Source organism: Thamnophis sirtalis, unplaced genomic scaffold (genome assembly GCF_051295495.1).
Source record: "Thamnophis sirtalis isolate CommonGarterSnake01/CBP01778 unplaced genomic scaffold, rThaSir2_p1.2 scaffold_8, whole genome shotgun sequence".
Taxonomy (NCBI): Eukaryota; Metazoa; Chordata; class Lepidosauria; order Squamata; family Natricidae; genus Thamnophis; species Thamnophis sirtalis.
Genome location: NW_028261388.1, coordinates 1,456,734 through 1,473,756, shown reverse-complemented (window position 1 = coordinate 1,473,756; position 17,023 = coordinate 1,456,734). Strand labels below are relative to the sequence as shown.

The 17,023-nt window shown below is 46.5% G+C and overlaps 1 protein-coding gene across 1 annotated transcript in view; it reads left to right on the top strand.

Annotated features, from left to right (window-relative positions):
* Window positions 1-1,608: 1,608 nt before the first annotated feature.
* The window catches only part of LOC148044247 (maestro heat-like repeat-containing protein family member 7), a 40,335-nt gene continuing 24,920 nt past the window's right edge, over window positions 1,609-17,023 (top strand). The window contains exons 1-8 of the mRNA XM_087722015.1: window positions 1,609-1,834; window positions 3,130-3,254; window positions 5,394-5,516; window positions 6,729-6,802; window positions 9,592-9,736; window positions 11,199-11,294; window positions 13,503-13,607; window positions 16,087-16,222. Coding sequence (XP_087578141.1) covers window positions 1,609-1,834; window positions 3,130-3,254; window positions 5,394-5,516; window positions 6,729-6,802; window positions 9,592-9,736; window positions 11,199-11,294; window positions 13,503-13,607; window positions 16,087-16,222 — 1,030 coding nt within the window. The remainder of the gene's footprint in view (window positions 1,835-3,129; window positions 3,255-5,393; window positions 5,517-6,728; window positions 6,803-9,591; window positions 9,737-11,198; window positions 11,295-13,502; window positions 13,608-16,086; window positions 16,223-17,023) is intronic.

Genomic DNA, 17,023 nt, shown 5'->3' with positions numbered 1-17,023 from the left:
AGGACGTCCTTCTGGGTTCGGTTCCAAGTGGGGTGGGCGAAAAGACACTGGAAACACGGAGGTTGTCTTGGAAAGATGGTTTAATGGTGGGCAGGATCTCGTGGTTTGAGGTCGTGGGGGGAAAAGGGGGAATCATCAGATGCTTCCAGATGTTGGGTGGAGAAGAAAAAGAAAGAAAAACCCCAGAGTTCCTGGGTTTTTATACTCTCTGTTCGGCCCCACTTCTCTGTTTCCTGTTCCTGTGTAAGAAATGTATTCTGATTGGTGGCCAGACTCGGTGTGTGTGTGTGTGTGTGTATATCTTAGCTAACTTTGTAGGTTATGTATAAATTTATTAAACATCATAAACACATGTGACTTTTTTTTTAAAATATGTAAAAAGGTTTTTATTTTCCATTTTTTCATTTTCATACACTCCAGTGGTGGGTTTCAAAATTTTTTCAAACCTACTCTGTGGGTGTGGCCTCCTTTGTGGGAGTGGCTTGCCGGCCATGTGACCTGGTGGGAGTGGCTTGCTGGCCATGTGTTTTCTTTCTTTCTTTCTTTCTTTCTTTCTTTCTTTCTTTCTTTCTTTCTTTCTTTCTCTCTCTCTCTCTCTCTCTCTCTCTCTCTCTCTCTTCCTTTTGTCTCTCTGTCCCTTTTTCCTTTTTTTCTTTCATCTCTCTCTCACTTTTTCTTTCTTTTTTTCTTTTTTCTTTATTTATTTCTTCCTTTCTTTCTCTTTCTCTCTCTGTGTGAGTCTCTGTGTGTGGGTGGGTGGGTGTGTGTGTGTCAGTGGTGGGATTCAAAAATTTTTGGAAGCTCTTCTGTAGGTGTGGCCTGCTTTCCGGGTCCACTGGTGGAACCTCTTCTAACCGGTTCGGTAGATTTGACGAACCGGTTCTACCGAACTGGTGCGAACTGGTAGGAACCCACCTCTGATACACTCACATATATACTGTGCATAGCCGGAGCCATACAACAATTAAACAATAATCGCAGCAATTCCTCTTGTCAACAATACCCCAAAAAATAGAAACCCAATATACCTCTTCCACTCTCCGTACACCTCTTTCTTCCCCCCCTCCAACTTTCTATCTTCCCTCCATCATCCCCCTCTACCCTACTTCCCCTCCCCCTCTACCACTCCTCTCTCCCGATCCACTCCCTCCCTCCCTTCTCACCCTCCCATCCTCTCTCCCGCCCTCTCTACCCATCTTTCTTCTATCCCACTCCTGGGACTTTTTGAGTCCCAAGCTTGGTTGAATTCCCAGGTGCCATGTGGTGGGTTTCTGCAGAAGGCTAATCCTACCTTTGTTATGTAGACTAGCTCAGGCTTTTTTTAAAATGGCCCATTAACAAAGGTGGGGGGGGCTATACACACATATTCATATATTGCTTACCAACCCCACGCCCTGAAATTAGGAACCCTCCCCTTGATGGAGGCTGCCGTTCAATCAACCTCAGCCAGCAGCGTCCCCGACCCCACTTGGCTGTGGATGATGGGAGTTGCAACCCAGCCTGATCTGGGGAGAGAGAGCAGGTTAGAGGAGTCTGGATTGGCCTCTTGTGGCGGATCTCCAGAAGGTCCCTCAATCACCCCCCGGGTTCTTTTTGCCCCGCCGCAGAATGGATCTCTGCAACTTCCTTGACGATGACAATGATCTCCTGAAGGGGTTGGTCCCTTTCCGGTGGGAAGATTCGGACCTATCGCCCAACAGCCTGGAGCTGAGCCAGGAGGATTCGCAAGACGACATCCCGTCGGACAACGGGGGCCCTCTGCTCCGGTGCCTCAAGAGGATCTTCCGAAAAACCAAGAAGGAAAAAAACAGACGGCGGAAAAATCTGAGCTCTGGTAAATGGGGGGGGGGGGCAGAATGAAGGAGGGGGGCAGAGCAAGATTGGGGGGGGTTGCTGATCATCCCTCTCCTCCCTGCTGGAATTAGGAATCACAGGCAGCCCTCGACTTATGACACAACTGTTTTTCCAGTTTTGGGCAAAGACGGTTTCTTGCTGCCAGGATAATATGTATTATTAAGTAGATTAGCCCCTTGTTATATTTATCATTTATGATTCCCAAAAGAAATAGTTCTGGTTTGAATTCTATTTCCCCTTCGGTTAACTCTATCAGCCACCTTTGAATTTTCCGCCAATATTCTTTTGGTTTTTTGGCAGGGCCACCACACATGGTAGTACGTCCCTGATTCATAATCGCATTTCCAACAATTTGGCGCTAAATTTCTCAACATTTTGGCTATTCTTAGGGGTGGGAGATGGGGGGACATCACGTTCCTAATGGCAGGGCTGGCCCAAAACTTGGAAGGTCCCTTGTCCCGTTTCTTTAGCCTGTTGTGGATCTGAAGAACCTTGGAGAAGGGTTCCACCACAAATCCGCGGTAGACTAAAGCGTGCTCGACGAAAGCGCGTACGTGACGTCATCACAGTGTGACGAAAACGGCACGCTGTGAGCGGTAAATTTAAAATTAACGCGAAAACCTTACCCTAACCCCCCCAAACCTAACCCTAAACCTAACCCTAAGCCTAACCCTTAACCTAACCCTAAACCTAACCCTAAACCTAACCCTTAACCTAACACTAAACCTAACGCTAACCCTTAACCTAACCCTAAACCTAACCCTAACGCTTAACGTAACCCTAAACCTAACCCTAAACCTAACCCTTAACCTAACGCTAACCCTTAACCTAACCCTAAACCTAACCCTAACGCTTAACGTAACCCTAAACCTAACCCTAACCCTTAACCTAACCCTAACCCTTAACCTAACCTTAACCTAACCCTAACCCTAACCCTAACCCTAACCCTTAACCTAACCCTTACCTTTATGTGAATCGGCTTGCTTTAATTTTATTTTAATTTTAATTTAATTTATTTTTAATTTTATGTGTCGCGCTGTTGATGACGTCACGTACGCGCTTTGATCGGGCGCGCTTTAGTGGACAGCGGTTTTGACAGGTCACGTGGAGAAGACCTCCCCAAGTCTACAGCTCCCACTGCCGAACATCTGGAATTTTCCTTCCGGGACCCACCGTGGTTCTCCTGGTGGGGTGGGCCTTCCCTCCCATTGGTGGAAGGAATTAATTAATTGACTCTTTCTCTCCCCCCCCCCCACCTCCCCATGGTAGCGTTAGTCCCTGACCTCTCAGCCATGGCTACGATTTGGGAAGAAAATGATGACCCTCATTCTGGACAGGGACCGGAGCGCTTCCTGTCCTCCTGGAGAAGCAGCATGGACTATTTCAACAGCAAAAAAGAGGTATGGGCGTTATTCTCAGAACATAGAATAACAGAGTCGGAAGGGACCTCGGAGGTCTTCTACTCCACCCACCCCCCTGCTCGAGCAGAAGACGCTGTGTCATTTCAGACAAATGGTTGTCCATTCGAAGACTTCAGTTAGTCCAGAACGCAGCCGCGCGAGCGATAGTGGGCGTACCTAGGTACACCCACGTTACACCTATCCTCCGTGAGCTGCTCTGACTTCCCATTGATCTCCGGACACGCTTCAAGGTGCTAGTCATTACTTTTAAAGCCCTACATGGTTTAGGACCTGGCTACCTGAGAGACTGCCTCCTGCCACTTACCTCCCAACGACCAACAAGATCTCACAGATTGGGCCTCCTCCGGGTCCCATCAGCTGGTCAATGTCGGCTGGCGACTCCCCGGGGGAGGGCCTTCTCTGTAGCTGCTCCGGCCCTATGGAACTATCTCCCCGTGGAGATCCAGACCCTTACTACCCTTCCGGCCTTCCGCAAAGCGACCAAGATCTGGCTGTTTGTAACGTTCCCGTGGTTCGTCCATGAGGCCAATGTTGAGAAAAGACAGGACACGATCTTTCTCGGGATGGAGCGACCCAGATTGGGGGTCTGGAAGCCCCTTTTATTGAGATAGGACAAAGGCAGGAGGAGCAATCAGCATGTGGTTAAAAACAGCCTGTAAAAGTACAATTTCTAATGTACTGCTCAGGGAAGTTCTGTCTATATATGGTCAAATCCTGGGCGTCATTGGTAGGGCACATCTCAGGATGTTATGTTATGCACTATCAGGATGTTATGGAGTTTTAGGAGTTTGTTTTCTCCTGTGTGGTTCAGCGTGGCTCTGCATGCCCTGGTATGAACTGGGCCATGAGGGATACACACCAAGAGCCAAGGTGGCGCAGTGGTTAAATGCAGCACTGCAGGCTACTTCAGCTGACTGCAGTTCAGCAGTTCGGCTGTTCAAATCCCACCAGGCTCAAGGTTGACTCAGCCTTCCATCCTTCCGAGGTGGGTAAAATGAGGACCCGGATTGTTGTTGGGGGCGATATGCTGACTCTGTAAACCGCTTAGAGAGGGCTGAAAGCCCTATGAAGCGGTATATAAGTCTAACTATTGCTACACCTACACAAGGAACAACAGCTGTTCCAGCAGGCCTGGGGCTGTTGATTTATCCAGCCCCATCCTAAGTTATGAATGTTGTGGAATGTTGTTTTTTTATTTTTTTTGTATGTTCCCCCTTCCTTTTTATTTGTAAGCCACCCTGAGTCTCTTGAGAGTGGGCGGCATACAAACTCCATAAACAAAATAAATAAATAAAATAATAAATAAATTCTGAAGGCCTTCATTGATGGAGCACCCACAACTGGGGACACCAAAAGAAGAAAAACGGTTGCAGGAATTGGGTATGTCTAGTTTAAGTAAAAAGAAGGACCAGGGGGTGACATGATGGCAGCCTTCCAATATTTGAGGGGCTGTGACAGAGAGGAGGGGGGTGTCAAGCTATTCTCCAAAGCCCCTGAAGGCCAGATGAGGAATCATGGATGGAAACTCATCAAGGAGAGAAGCAATGTGGAACTAAGGAGGAATTTCCTGACGGTGGGAACAGTGGAAGAGAAGTTGCCTCCAGACGTTGTAGGTGCTCCAACCCTGGAGGTTTTTAAGAGGAGGCTGGACAGCCATTGGTCTGGAAGGGTGTAGATTCTTCTGCTCCAGCAGGGGGTTGGAATAGAAGACCTCTAAGGTCCCTTCCCACGCTTTTATTCTGCTCTCTTCTATCACTCTGTTCTATTTGTCATCGTCATCTTCATCACCACTATTATTATAATTCTTCTTGGGCCTGCATTTCCTATTATATGAGTTTTCCCTCAATGGCAGTGTTTCTCAACCTTGGCAACTTGAAGATGTCCGGACTACAACTCCCAGAATTCCCCAGCCAGCGAATGCTGGCTGGGGAATTCTGGGAGTTGAAGTCCGGACATCTTCAAGTTGCCAAGGTTGAGAAACACTGCTCTATGGGAAGACTTGAATGGGCAGAAAGATACACACCTCTCGCATAATTAAAAATAATAATTTTTTTCTTTTAATCAATTATTTTTTTCTCTCTCTCTCTTTATCCCCCTCTCCTCCCCAACCCCTTCTAGGATGATGTGATGAAGAAAAGCTTCTTCAAGTTCTTAGCCGTCCTCAGCAAGACAATCAACTGGGCCCACATGACCGAGTTCTTCCTCGACAATTTCACCTCCGACGTGGTGGGAGCCATCACGGTATGTCTTCGGTCTTCTTACCCCCTCTCTTCAATGATCTGCTCAGCCTTGTATCTTCAACTCTTAGCAGAACCCAAAGGACCCTCTGAGGTCTTCAACCTTTTGAGGGTTCTGCTTAGCAGAGCTGAGATGGTCTTCTGACAGGGGACGTGGGGCTGCCCTTGAAGAGTGTTCGGAGACTGCAGCTGGCCCAGAATGCAGCCGCGCGAGCGATATCGGGGGTACCTCGGTACACCCGTGTTACACCTATCCTCCGCGAGCTGCACTGGCTCCCTATTAGTCTCCGGACGCGCTACAAAGTGCTGGTGATCACCTTTAAAGCCCTACATGGCACTGGACCTGGATATCTGAGAGACCGTCTCCTGCTACACACCTCCCAACGTCCGATAAGAACTCACAGGCTAGGCCTCCTCCGGGTGCCGTCGGCCGGACAATGCCGGCTGGCGACTACTCGGGGGAGAGCCTTTTCTGTAGCTGCTCCGGCTCTGTGGAACGAGTTACCAACAGAGATCAGGACCCTTCCCACCCTCGTGGCCTTCCAAAAAGCCACCGAAACCTGGCTGTTCCGGCAGGCCTGGGGTTGCTGACTCAAACCAGGTCGGTTCCACCACAAAACCGCGTTCGACTAAAGCGCGTTCGACGAAACCGCGTAGCTGACATCATCAACAGGGTGACAACAGCGCGGAGACAGAAGCACGCTGTAAACGCTAAACCTAAAATTAACCCCTAAACCTAATCCTAAACCTAACCCTAAACCTAACACTTAACCTAACCCTAAACCTAATCCTAACCCTTAACCTAACCCTAACCCTAAACCTAACCCTAACAACCTAACCCTAAAGCTAACCCTAACCCTAACCCTAAACCTAACCCTTACCTTAAGTTGAATCGGCTTGCTTTCAAAGCGCTATTTAAAGCGCCCTTCTTTCTCCGCGCTCGCTGTTGTCGCCCTGTTGATGACGTCAGTGACGCGGTTTAATCGGGCGCGGCTTAGTCGAGCGCGGTTTTGTCGTGCCACGAACCAGGTCAACCCCCCCAATTAATCCGGAATGTATGTTGTGTTTTTAAAATGTTTGTATTGTTTTATGTTCTTCTCCTATATTTTATTATTTTATTTTATTCGTACTTGTAAGCCGCCCTGAGTCCCCCCCCGGGATTGGGCGGCATATAAACCCATTAAATTGACAAATTGAATTGATTTCCCGTTGACAGGAGATGGTGAAACAAGAACTTCCAGAGCCCAACATCATCTGTCTTCAAGCGCTGAACACCATCACGGACTTCAGGTAGATTTAGGTTTATTTCATTTATAGGTTTATTTCATTTGCTTCTCCCTCGATCGACTAGCTGGGGGTCTAGAGCAGTGTTTCCCAACCTTGGCAACTTGAAGATGTCCGGACTTCAACTCCCAGAATTCCACAGCCAGCATTCGCTGGCTGTGGAATTCTGGGAGTTGAAGTCCAGACATCTTCAAGTTGCTAAGGTTGAGAAACACTGGTCTAGAGCGTCAAGCCATCTGCCCCCCCAACATCCCACTCGCAGTCATAAAAATGTTCAGGAAAGGGTTGGAATCGTGGTAGACGGACGAAAGATGAAAACAGTTGCCGTAATCGATGTTCTGTCTGCATTGGCTTAATATAGAGAGGCAGTTTGGCCTAGTGGTTAAGGTGCTGGCTTGGAACCAGGAGACTGGGAGTTGTAGTCCCGCCATAGGCATGAAAGCCGGCTGGGTGATGTTGGGCTAATCACTAGGAGACTGTGAGTTCTAGTCCAATCTTAAGACACAAAAGCCAGCTAGGTGACTTTGGGCCAGATCCTCTGCCTCAACCCAACCCATCTGATTGTTTTGGGGGAAATAGGAGGAAGAAGGAGAATTAGGCAAGTTAGCCCCCATGAGTTATTTCTAAAAACAATAAAGGCAGGAACGGAATGGAATAGAGAATAGAATGGAATGGAATAGAGAATAGAGAATAGAATGGAATAGAGAGTAGAGAATAGAGAATAGAGAATAGAGAATAGAGAATAGAGAATAGAGAATAGAGAATAGAGAATAGAGAATAGAGAATAGAGAATAGAGAATAGAGAATAGAGAATAGAGAATAGAGAATAGAGAATAGAATGGAATAGAGAATAGAGAATAGAGAATAGAATGGAATAGAGAATAGAATGGAATAGAATCAAGAATAAGAAGAATAGAATAGAATAGAATAGAATAGAATAGAATAGGAATATGAATAGAATTAAGAATAAGAATAAGAATAGAATAGAATAGAATAGAATAGAATTAAGAATAAGAAGAATAGCATAGAATGGGATGGGATGGAATAGAATAAAGAATAAGAAGAATAGAATAGGAATAAGAATATGAATAGAATTAAGAATAAGAATAGTGTCCAGATCTTTCCAGTTCACGCCATTTCATGCCGGCCAAGGTTGCGCAGTGGTTAGGGTGCAGTACTGCAGGCCACTTCAGCTGACTGTTATCTGCAGTTCAGCGGTTCAAATCTCACCGGCTCAGGGTTGACTCAGCCTTCCATCCTTCCGAGGTGGGTGAAATGAGGACCCAGACTGTGGGGGCAAATATGCTGACTCTGTAAACCGCTTAGAGAGGGCTGAAAGCCCTATGAAGCGGTATATAAGTCGAACTGCTATTGCTATAAGTCCACACGTTTTTAAAGTGGCCAAATTTGAAGAACACCTGAGCTATCGGATGATGACACCGTCTCCACCCCTAGACCCAGGTTCTGAGCAGACCAGTTCAGACCTTAACAACCACACACTGGAGGTGTTGTGGGGTTGTGAGACTCTTCGTTCCTCAGCAGGAGTAGCCATTTTTTTTCATCCCAGCTTCTTGTAACTTTGAGAACTGGGTCAACATGGTGAAGTCTGGGGGGTGTTTTGCATTGTCCCCATCTGGTTGTCCTATTGTGTCCCAAAACAATCAAGGCTTCAAAGAGGATTAGGGGACTGGAGGCTAAAACATATGAGGAACGGTTGCAGGATCTGGGTATGTCTAGTTGAATGAAAAGAAGGACTAGGGGAGACATGATAGCAGCCTTCCAATATCTCAGGGGTTGCCCCAAAGAAGAGGGAGTCAAGCTATTCTCCAAGGCACCTGAGGGCAGGACAAGAAGCAATGGGTGGAAACTAATCAAGGAGAGAAGCAACTTAGAACTGAGGAGGAATTTCCTGAGAGTTAGAACAATTCATCAGTGGAACAAGTTGCCTCCAGAAATCATAGGCACTCCATCACTGAAGGTTTTTAAGAAGAGACTAGACAGTCACTTATCTGAAATGGTATAAGTTCTCCTGCTTGAGCAGGGGGCTGGACTAGAAGACCTCCAAGGTCCTTTCCAGTTCTGTTGTAGTCTAATTTAGTATAGTCTAACAAAGAGAAGGACCAGGGGAGACATGATAGCAGTCTTCCAATATCTCAGGGGTTGCCCCAAAGAAGAGGGAGTCAGGCTATTCTCCAAGGCACCTGAGGGCAGAACAAGAAGCAACGGATGGAAACTAATCAAGGAGAGATCCTTCCTTCTCTCCTCCCTTCCTTCTCTCCTCCCTTCTGTCCTCTCCTCCCTTCCCTCCTCTCCTTCCTTCCTTCTCTCCTTGTTTCCTCCCTCCCTCCATTTCTTCTCTGCTTCCTTCCTTCCCATCTTCCTTCCTTCCTTCCTTCTCTCCTTCCTTCCTTCCTTCTTTCCTTCCTTCCCAACTTCCTTCCTTCCCACCTTCCTTCCTTCCTTCCAGTATCTCAGGGGTTGCCACAAAGAAGAGGGAGTCAGACTATTCTCCAAGGCACCTGAGGGCAGAACAAGAAGCAATGGGTGGAAACTAATCAAGGAGAGAAGCAGCTTAGAACTGAGGAGGAATTTCCTGACAGTGAGAACAATTAATCAATGGAACAGAAGTTGCCTCCAGAAGTTGTGAATGCTCCAACACTGGAAGTCTTTGAGAAGATGTTGGATAGCCATTTGTCTGAAACAGTATAGGGTTTCCTGCCTAGGGAGGGGGTTGGACTAGAAGACCTCCAAGGTCCCTTCCATCTCTGTCATTCTATTCTTTTTGTTTCCTTCAGCAAGAAGCACATCATGAAAACCATGGGGTCCTACAAGAAGGGTATTCTACTCCGGACTTTCTTCAAGAGCGTCTTCTCGTTGTCCCCCGTGAAGGCAGGACAGGAGGAAGAAGGAGTGGATTCTTCTAATGTTCAGTACACAAAGGTGTCCTGGTTTTCCTTTCCAGATCCAAGATTTGATGACTTGCTTAACATAACACAACGAACTACAAAGAGTGGTGGGATTTAAAAAAAAAAATTAGTCCTGGTTCTCTACAAGATCTCTAAGGTCCTTCCAACCCTATAAAAGTCCACATTCTGTATTTTGGCTGGGAATTCTGGGAGTTGAAGTTCCACTCATCTTAAAGTTGCTAGGATTGATGAAGATTGTCCTACAACATCTGGAGATGATGTTGCCCTACCAGGCTTCTTGAATTGTTTTCAGGAGGCATCGTTGGCCACAAACTTTCAGCGATGACCAGTGCCGGATTTAGATGAAAAGAGGCCCTAGGCTATTCCACTTATGAGGCCCTTTCACCTCCCATTTTTAAGCTTGTAAATTACATGAGAGACAATAAAATACATCATTACTGTGATATATATCAATATATATAGCTGGCCTCCCACGGAGGGCGGCTCTGCTCTGCGGCAAAGGCAGCGAGGCCAGCCGCCAACCCCTGCTGCGCTCAGTTGCCCGGCTCGGCCCCCTTGCCCTCTCCTGCCTGGCCGCTGGTGGGCTCCGCGTCAATGGGGCGGCTACTACTGGGAGCGGCCGCGCCTCTCGCCCGACGGCCGGTGCCGGGAACGTGGGCGGGCTCCCCAACTGCCGCGGAACGATCTTAACCAATACATTTTGATGTTTGTTTATTAGTCATCTGCGTAGAATTTCTCCTTATTTTCGGTTCAGCGTTTTAGTGTTCACTGTTTTTAGAATAGTGTAATTTAAATTTTGCTAACAATTTGAATGTCGGCCCCTCTTGATCTTGAGGCCCTAGGCCTCTTGAAGCCTAGTTAGCCTATAGGGAAATCCGGCCCTGGCGATGACCAGTCTTTGGACATTCGATAAAGAATTCGGTGGTCTCTTTGGTCAGAGTTTCTTGCAGAAAAATGAAATCCAGAAATCACACACAGATAACTGATTCAGCTGGATCCCTTAACGTCTTTATATACTGTACATAATAACGGATGAGTAAATGTACAATACCAATAGTAGATTCTTTCCATGTGGTAGAAGTTACAAGCAGAGCATAACCAGGAGAGAACAGCTAGCTTCGTTTCAGAGTTCAGAGCAGACGGAAATCAGTCTTGTTTCCGTTTCAGTTCAGAGAGCAGACTAGAATAATTCTCTTGCACAGACTCAGAGCTGCATAGGCAAGCCACGCCCAGGCTCCGAGCTGTCTGTCCTGGCTCTCAGTCACCAAATAGTTCCCATTGGCTGACCCGGTTGCCATGCCTATACATTGGCTGACCTTGTTGCCATGTCCTATTCCAGCCAGCCCCCAATGGCTGCCCAGTTGCTGTGCCCTATTCCCGTTCATGAATATTCTGACATCTTCCTTTCTGGATTGCTCATAGTTTACAAAGTCTTCACTTCCTCGGTCCTAAAACTTGCTCTTTGTATCTCCTAGAATCTCTTCATTGGAACCTATCAAGCCTTCAGTGAAATGCTCCAGCAATTAATGGTGGAGAATCCCATTCCTTCAGAGCTGGAAAGGATCTTGCAAGTAGGTTATTGGGGAGGAAAATCTTGTTATTAGTGTTGAAAGAAACGTCCTTCTGGGTTCAGCTCCAAGTGGGGGAAAAAGACACTGGAGACATGGAGGCTGCTTGGAAAGATGGTTTTAATGGTGGAGAGGACCACATGGCTTGAGCCCTGGACAGAAAAGGGGATCACATGCTTCAATGTTGGTGGAGAAGAAGAGAAGGGCTGAGGGAGGGGCTTGCTAGGCTTTTTATACCCTGTTTAGTCCCACCTCTCTGTTTCCTGTTCCTGTGTAAGAAATGTATTCTGATTGGTTGTCAGACTCCCATGGGGCCATGCAGGGGGCTACTCTCTAGGCTGTTTTGAATCCAGGTATAGATGAGGTCTCAGATGCCATGTGGAGAATTGAGTAACGTTCCAATATCCCTTCCCTCTGCAGCTGCAGTGGAGAAGTCTTTATTATGTAAAGTGGGCTAGCCTGGCCTTCTCAATGGCCCATTGACAAAGAGGGGATGGGCAGGAAGCCACAGGCAGCTATTCTGTCTTTTAAAGCGTGTTTCTTTCTTTTCACATCCAGAGGAATATTCTGCCTTTTCAATATTTCCGTAGGATATTTCATTTTTTCTGGGAGAGGGCTGGATGATAACTTCCCACATTAGTTCCTCACACCTATATCAATGAAGGCTCGATGATCCAGGCCAAAGGGATTGTTGGAAGAAATGTCCTTCTTGGGTTCAGTTCCAAGTGGGGGGAAAGACACTGGAAACATGGAAGCTGGTTTGGAAAGATGGTTTAATGGTGGACGGGGTCACGTGGCTTGAGCTCCTGAACAGAAAAGGGGGATCCCAGACTTCCAGATGTTGGGTGAAGAAGAAAGGAGAGGGGAAAAAAGGGGCTTGCTGAGAGTTCCTGAGTTTTTTATACTCTCTGTTTGGCCCCGCCTCTCTGTTTCCTGTTCCTGTGTAAGAAATGCATTCTGATTGGTTTTCAGACTCCCAGAGGCCGGGGCTGGGGGGGGGGTTCTTAGCTAACTTTGTAGGTTGTGTGCCTTTTGAGTCCCAAGCTTGGTTGAGCCTGGCTTCTTCCCAGGTGCCCTGTGGTGAGATGGGTAAAGGGCTAATACTATCATGCCTTAATCCGGATCACCCTGGAGCTGAAGGGGGGAGGTCTTTGTTATGTAGAGTAGACTGGCCCAGACCTTTTAATGGCCCATTGACAAAGGTGGGGGGCTATTAAGAGTAAGTCTGCTTCCTACCTAAAAAACATGTTTCTCCATTTCTTATCCAAGGAAATATAATACTCCGCCTTTTCAATATTTGCCAGGATATTTCATTATTTTGACTGATGAAGTTGCTTGGAGGAGCAACGAAATGTCTCAGATTAACAATTTTTGGTCCAGTTGCTACGGTTTAACTTTTTTAGATACTTTTGGCCTGGATGGTTGAATCAATCAATCAATCAGAATAGAGCTGAAAGGGACCTTGGAGGTCCTCTAGTCCAGTCCCCTGCTCACGGACACTGCCTTTCTGTTTTGACCTCGGCTTCCCCAAAGAGCCCGAGGCAGAGTCCTAGTCCCGACTGAACCCCTTTTATTAAATGAACGTGAATTCCTCTCATTCACCTTCAGCAAAAGCCTGGCAAACAGTCTTTCAAAGGTGGATTTATGGCCACAGACCTTATCTATCTTGGAAAGCTGCCATGTCAATATTGTCCCAATGAGGTGCTGTGGAAGGAAAGGCCGGGCACAGAGTCTCTGGGATTCATGGACAGATCTTCACACTCCCGGAACGAATCTGACGACCGAAAGAAGGAACTGTTTCCTGCAAAAGCCCCCTCCCCTTTCGCTCCTCTCGTATTTCCTCTGGGAGGGGCCATTCACCTTCGACCTGTGACTTTACCCCCAAGTCTACCCTGATTTCTGAGTTGTTCTTTTCTTCTGGCAGCTCTGCACATGTGCACACTGGGAACAGGCTCCAGCTGTTCTTCTGCCTCCCTGATGTCTGACTCTGAAGGCAGCTGATAACTGGACATATGACCCTGGCCCCCTCTCTGCCTCCGACACAGAGCCCTCCTCAGAGCCTTCCCCAGACTCCAGGACTGGCCCAGGTTCCTCCCCAACCTCCTCACTGATCGCTGGCGGGCCACTGAGCTTCTGAGTGTCCAAGGGAGCAGGGACACCCTTATAAAGCTCTCCTTTTCTTCTTCTCCCCCTCCCCTTACTCCCACGTAGCTCATGGTTCCTTGGCTGCAGTCCCCGGAGGCTGACCTGCGCGAGAGGGCCATCTGGAGCAGCGCCTCGCTCCTCAATTTTGTCAGCAACAAATTGCAGCTGGATGTGAGTTGCCAACACCCTGTCGCCACGAGAGAAGGAAAATTATCGGTTACCCTTTTGTCATTTGTTTTATGCATTTATTATTTTTGGTTTATGGTATTAGCAGTTAGCAATCGCAGTTTAGACTTATAGACCGCTTCATAGGGCTTTCAGCCTTCTCTAAGCGGTTTACAGAGTCAGCATATCGCCCCCACAGTCTGGGTCCTCATTTCACCCAGATAGATAGATAGATAGATAGATAGATAGATAGATAGATAGATAGATAGATAGATAGATAGATAGATAGATAGATAGATAGATAGATAGATATAGAGAGAGGGAGAGATAGATATAGATAGATATAGATAGATATAGATATAGATAGAATAGATAGATAGAATAGATAGAATAGATAGAATAGATAGAATAGATAGAATAGATAGAATAGATAGAATAGATAGAATAGATAGAATAGATAGATAGATAGATAGATTGATAGATAGATGATAGACAGATAGATAGATAGATAGATGATAGATGATAGATAGATAGATAGATAGATAGATAGATAGATAGATAGATAGATAGATATAGAGAGAGGGAGAGATAGATATAGATAGATATAGATAGAATAGATAGATAGATAGATAGATAGATAGATAGATAGATAGATAGATAGATAGATAGATAGATAGATATAGATAGATATAGATAGATATAGATATAGATAGAATAGATAGAATAGATAGAATAGATAGAATAGATAGAATAGAATAGATAGATAGATAGATAGATAGATAGATAGATAGATAGATAGATGATAGATAGATAGATAGATAGATAGATAGATGATAGATAGATAGATAGATAGATAGATAGATAGATAGATAGATAGATAGATAGATAGATATAGAGAGAGGGAGAGATAGATATAGATAGATATAGATATAGATAGAATAGATAGATAGGATAGATAGATAGATAGATAGATAGATAGATAGATAGATAGATAGATAGATAGATAGATAGATAGATAGATATAGAGAGAGGGAGAGATAGATATAGATAGATATAGATATAGATAGATATAGATATAGATAGATATAGATAGAATAGATAGAGTAGATAGAATAGATAGATAGATAGATAGATAGATAGATAGATAGATAGATAGATAGATAGATAGCAATAGCAGTCAGACTTATATACCGCTTCATGGGGCTTTCAGCCCTCTCTAAGCGGTTTACAGAGTCAGCATATTGCCCCCCAACAACAATCCGGGTCCTCATTTTACCCACCTCGGAAGGATGGAAGGCTGAGTCAACCCTGAGCCAGTGAGATTTGAACCGCTGACCTGCTGATCTAGCAGTAGCCTGCAGTGCTGCATTTAACCACTGCGCCACCTCGGCTCTTATTGTTGGATGGTGTCGCTCGACCTGGCAAACATTTAGATGCATGTGGACTACTTCAAACTCCCAGAATTCCCCGGTGCTCGTGGCTTTTGCTAAGGGTTTCTGGGAGCTGAAGTCCACGCACCTCTAAGTGGCCCAACTGGAGAATCCTGAGCGTTCAAACGCTCTGCAAAGATTTGGATCTATTTTGAGTCTGCTGCTCCATTTTCGCCCTAAACATACTGCTGGGGGGAAAACGGTGGACTCCAGTCCAAGACTTATAGAATAACAGAGTTGAAAGGGAACCTGGAGGTCTTCTAGTCCAACCCAGGGGTAGGATCCAGCCGGTTCGGACCGGTTCAAGCAAACTGGATCTTAATTTTACATCTGGTTCGCCAAACCGGTAGTTGGCGAGGACTGGCTGCCCGCGCCCACCCCACCCCCTCCCAGGGTGTCTATGTGGCCCATTTTGGATGCCAGGTAAATGCACAGAGGCGCCGGAGGGTGAAAAACAGGCCTTTTGGAAGTTCCGGGAGTTCAGAAACAGGCCCGTTTCCAGCCTCCGGAAGGCCTCTAGAGCCCAGGGGAGGCTGTTTTCACCCTCCCAGAGGGTTGAGGAAAGATCCCCCCCCCGTGTGGTGCCGGAGGCTGAGTAGGCCACGCCCACTATGACCACGCCCACCCAGCAATCATGCAAAGAACCGGTTTCTAAGTATTTCTGAGTATTGCTCAAAGTTCCAATTTATTAAGAGAGCGATGTTCGCATATCTGGGAAAACCTGAATCTGAAAGCTTCCCGGTTTTCCCCACCCAGTTGAAAGTTCAAGATTCTGCCCCCCACACCCACAAGTCCATCCCATGGTCCAGTCTCCCACTGCCACACTGGCAGCTTCCACCCATCCAGTTCCGGTCGGGTGCAGAAGTGGAGAGACAAAGGATGAACCTTGGTTTTCTGGAAAGAATGTTGTTATGGCTACATAGCATCTAACTTCATACAATTCCCATTTCCCCACCATAGAAAATGCATAGTAGAAGAATAGAAAGTGTGGCAGGCTAAAGATCCAAAATAAAAGATGTCTGAAGGCCTGACAGTGGTCATTTCTCTCCCTTTAGACCAAGTCCAAGTTCTCCCATCTCGGTCATCTGGTAGCCATCCTGGGAATCTGCTGCGGTGATCCTATCAAATCGATCTGCTCGAAGGCAGCCAAGAGCGTCCACCTTCTCCTCTCCATCGTGCTGGGCCAAAAGAGTAAGAGGGTTAAGTGGGAATCGAAGGCCACAAAATCCCCAGGGGTGCAGGGTCTCCCAGAGAGCATCAAATCCATCCTCTCAGATTAGTCCAGATTAAATCCCAAAGAGATCTGGCGTCGCTTTATTCAGATCCAGTGAAGGGGACCTCCATTCCAACTTTGAGGCTCCCCAAGATCAGAGGTGTGGAACCGTGGCCCCTTTAAGACTTGTGGACTTCAACTCCCAGAATCCCTGAGCCAGCATGGAATTCTGAGCATGTCTGGCTCTGGAATTCTGGGAGTTGAAGTCCACAAGTCTTAAAGGGGCCACGGTTTCCCACCTTTGCCTTAGTCAATAAAAGCAATTTCTGTTGCTAAGCAAGGCAGTTGTTAAGTGAGTTTTGCCCCGTTTTACGGCCTATCTTGCCACAGTTGTTAAGTGAATCACTGCAGTTGTTGAGTGAGTGACACAGTTGTTAAGTGAATCTGGCTCCCCCATTGACTTTGCTTGTCAGAAGGTCTCAAAAGGGGATCATGTGACCCCGAGACCCTGCAACCGTCATAAATACGAGTTAGTTGCAAGCATCCAAATTTTGATTCCATGACCATGAGGATGTTGCAACAGACATAAATGTGAAAACAGCCATAAGTCACTATTTTTAGTTCCATCGTAATTTCGAATAGTCATTAAATGAACTGTTGTAAGTCGAGGACTACCTGCACATCTCAAGCTAGTTGGCAAACCCAAGAAATGGGTTAAGGGTGTTGGGTGAAGTCAGCCCGCCCATTTAAGAGGTCCAAGAGTTACAGAGAGGTAGTGT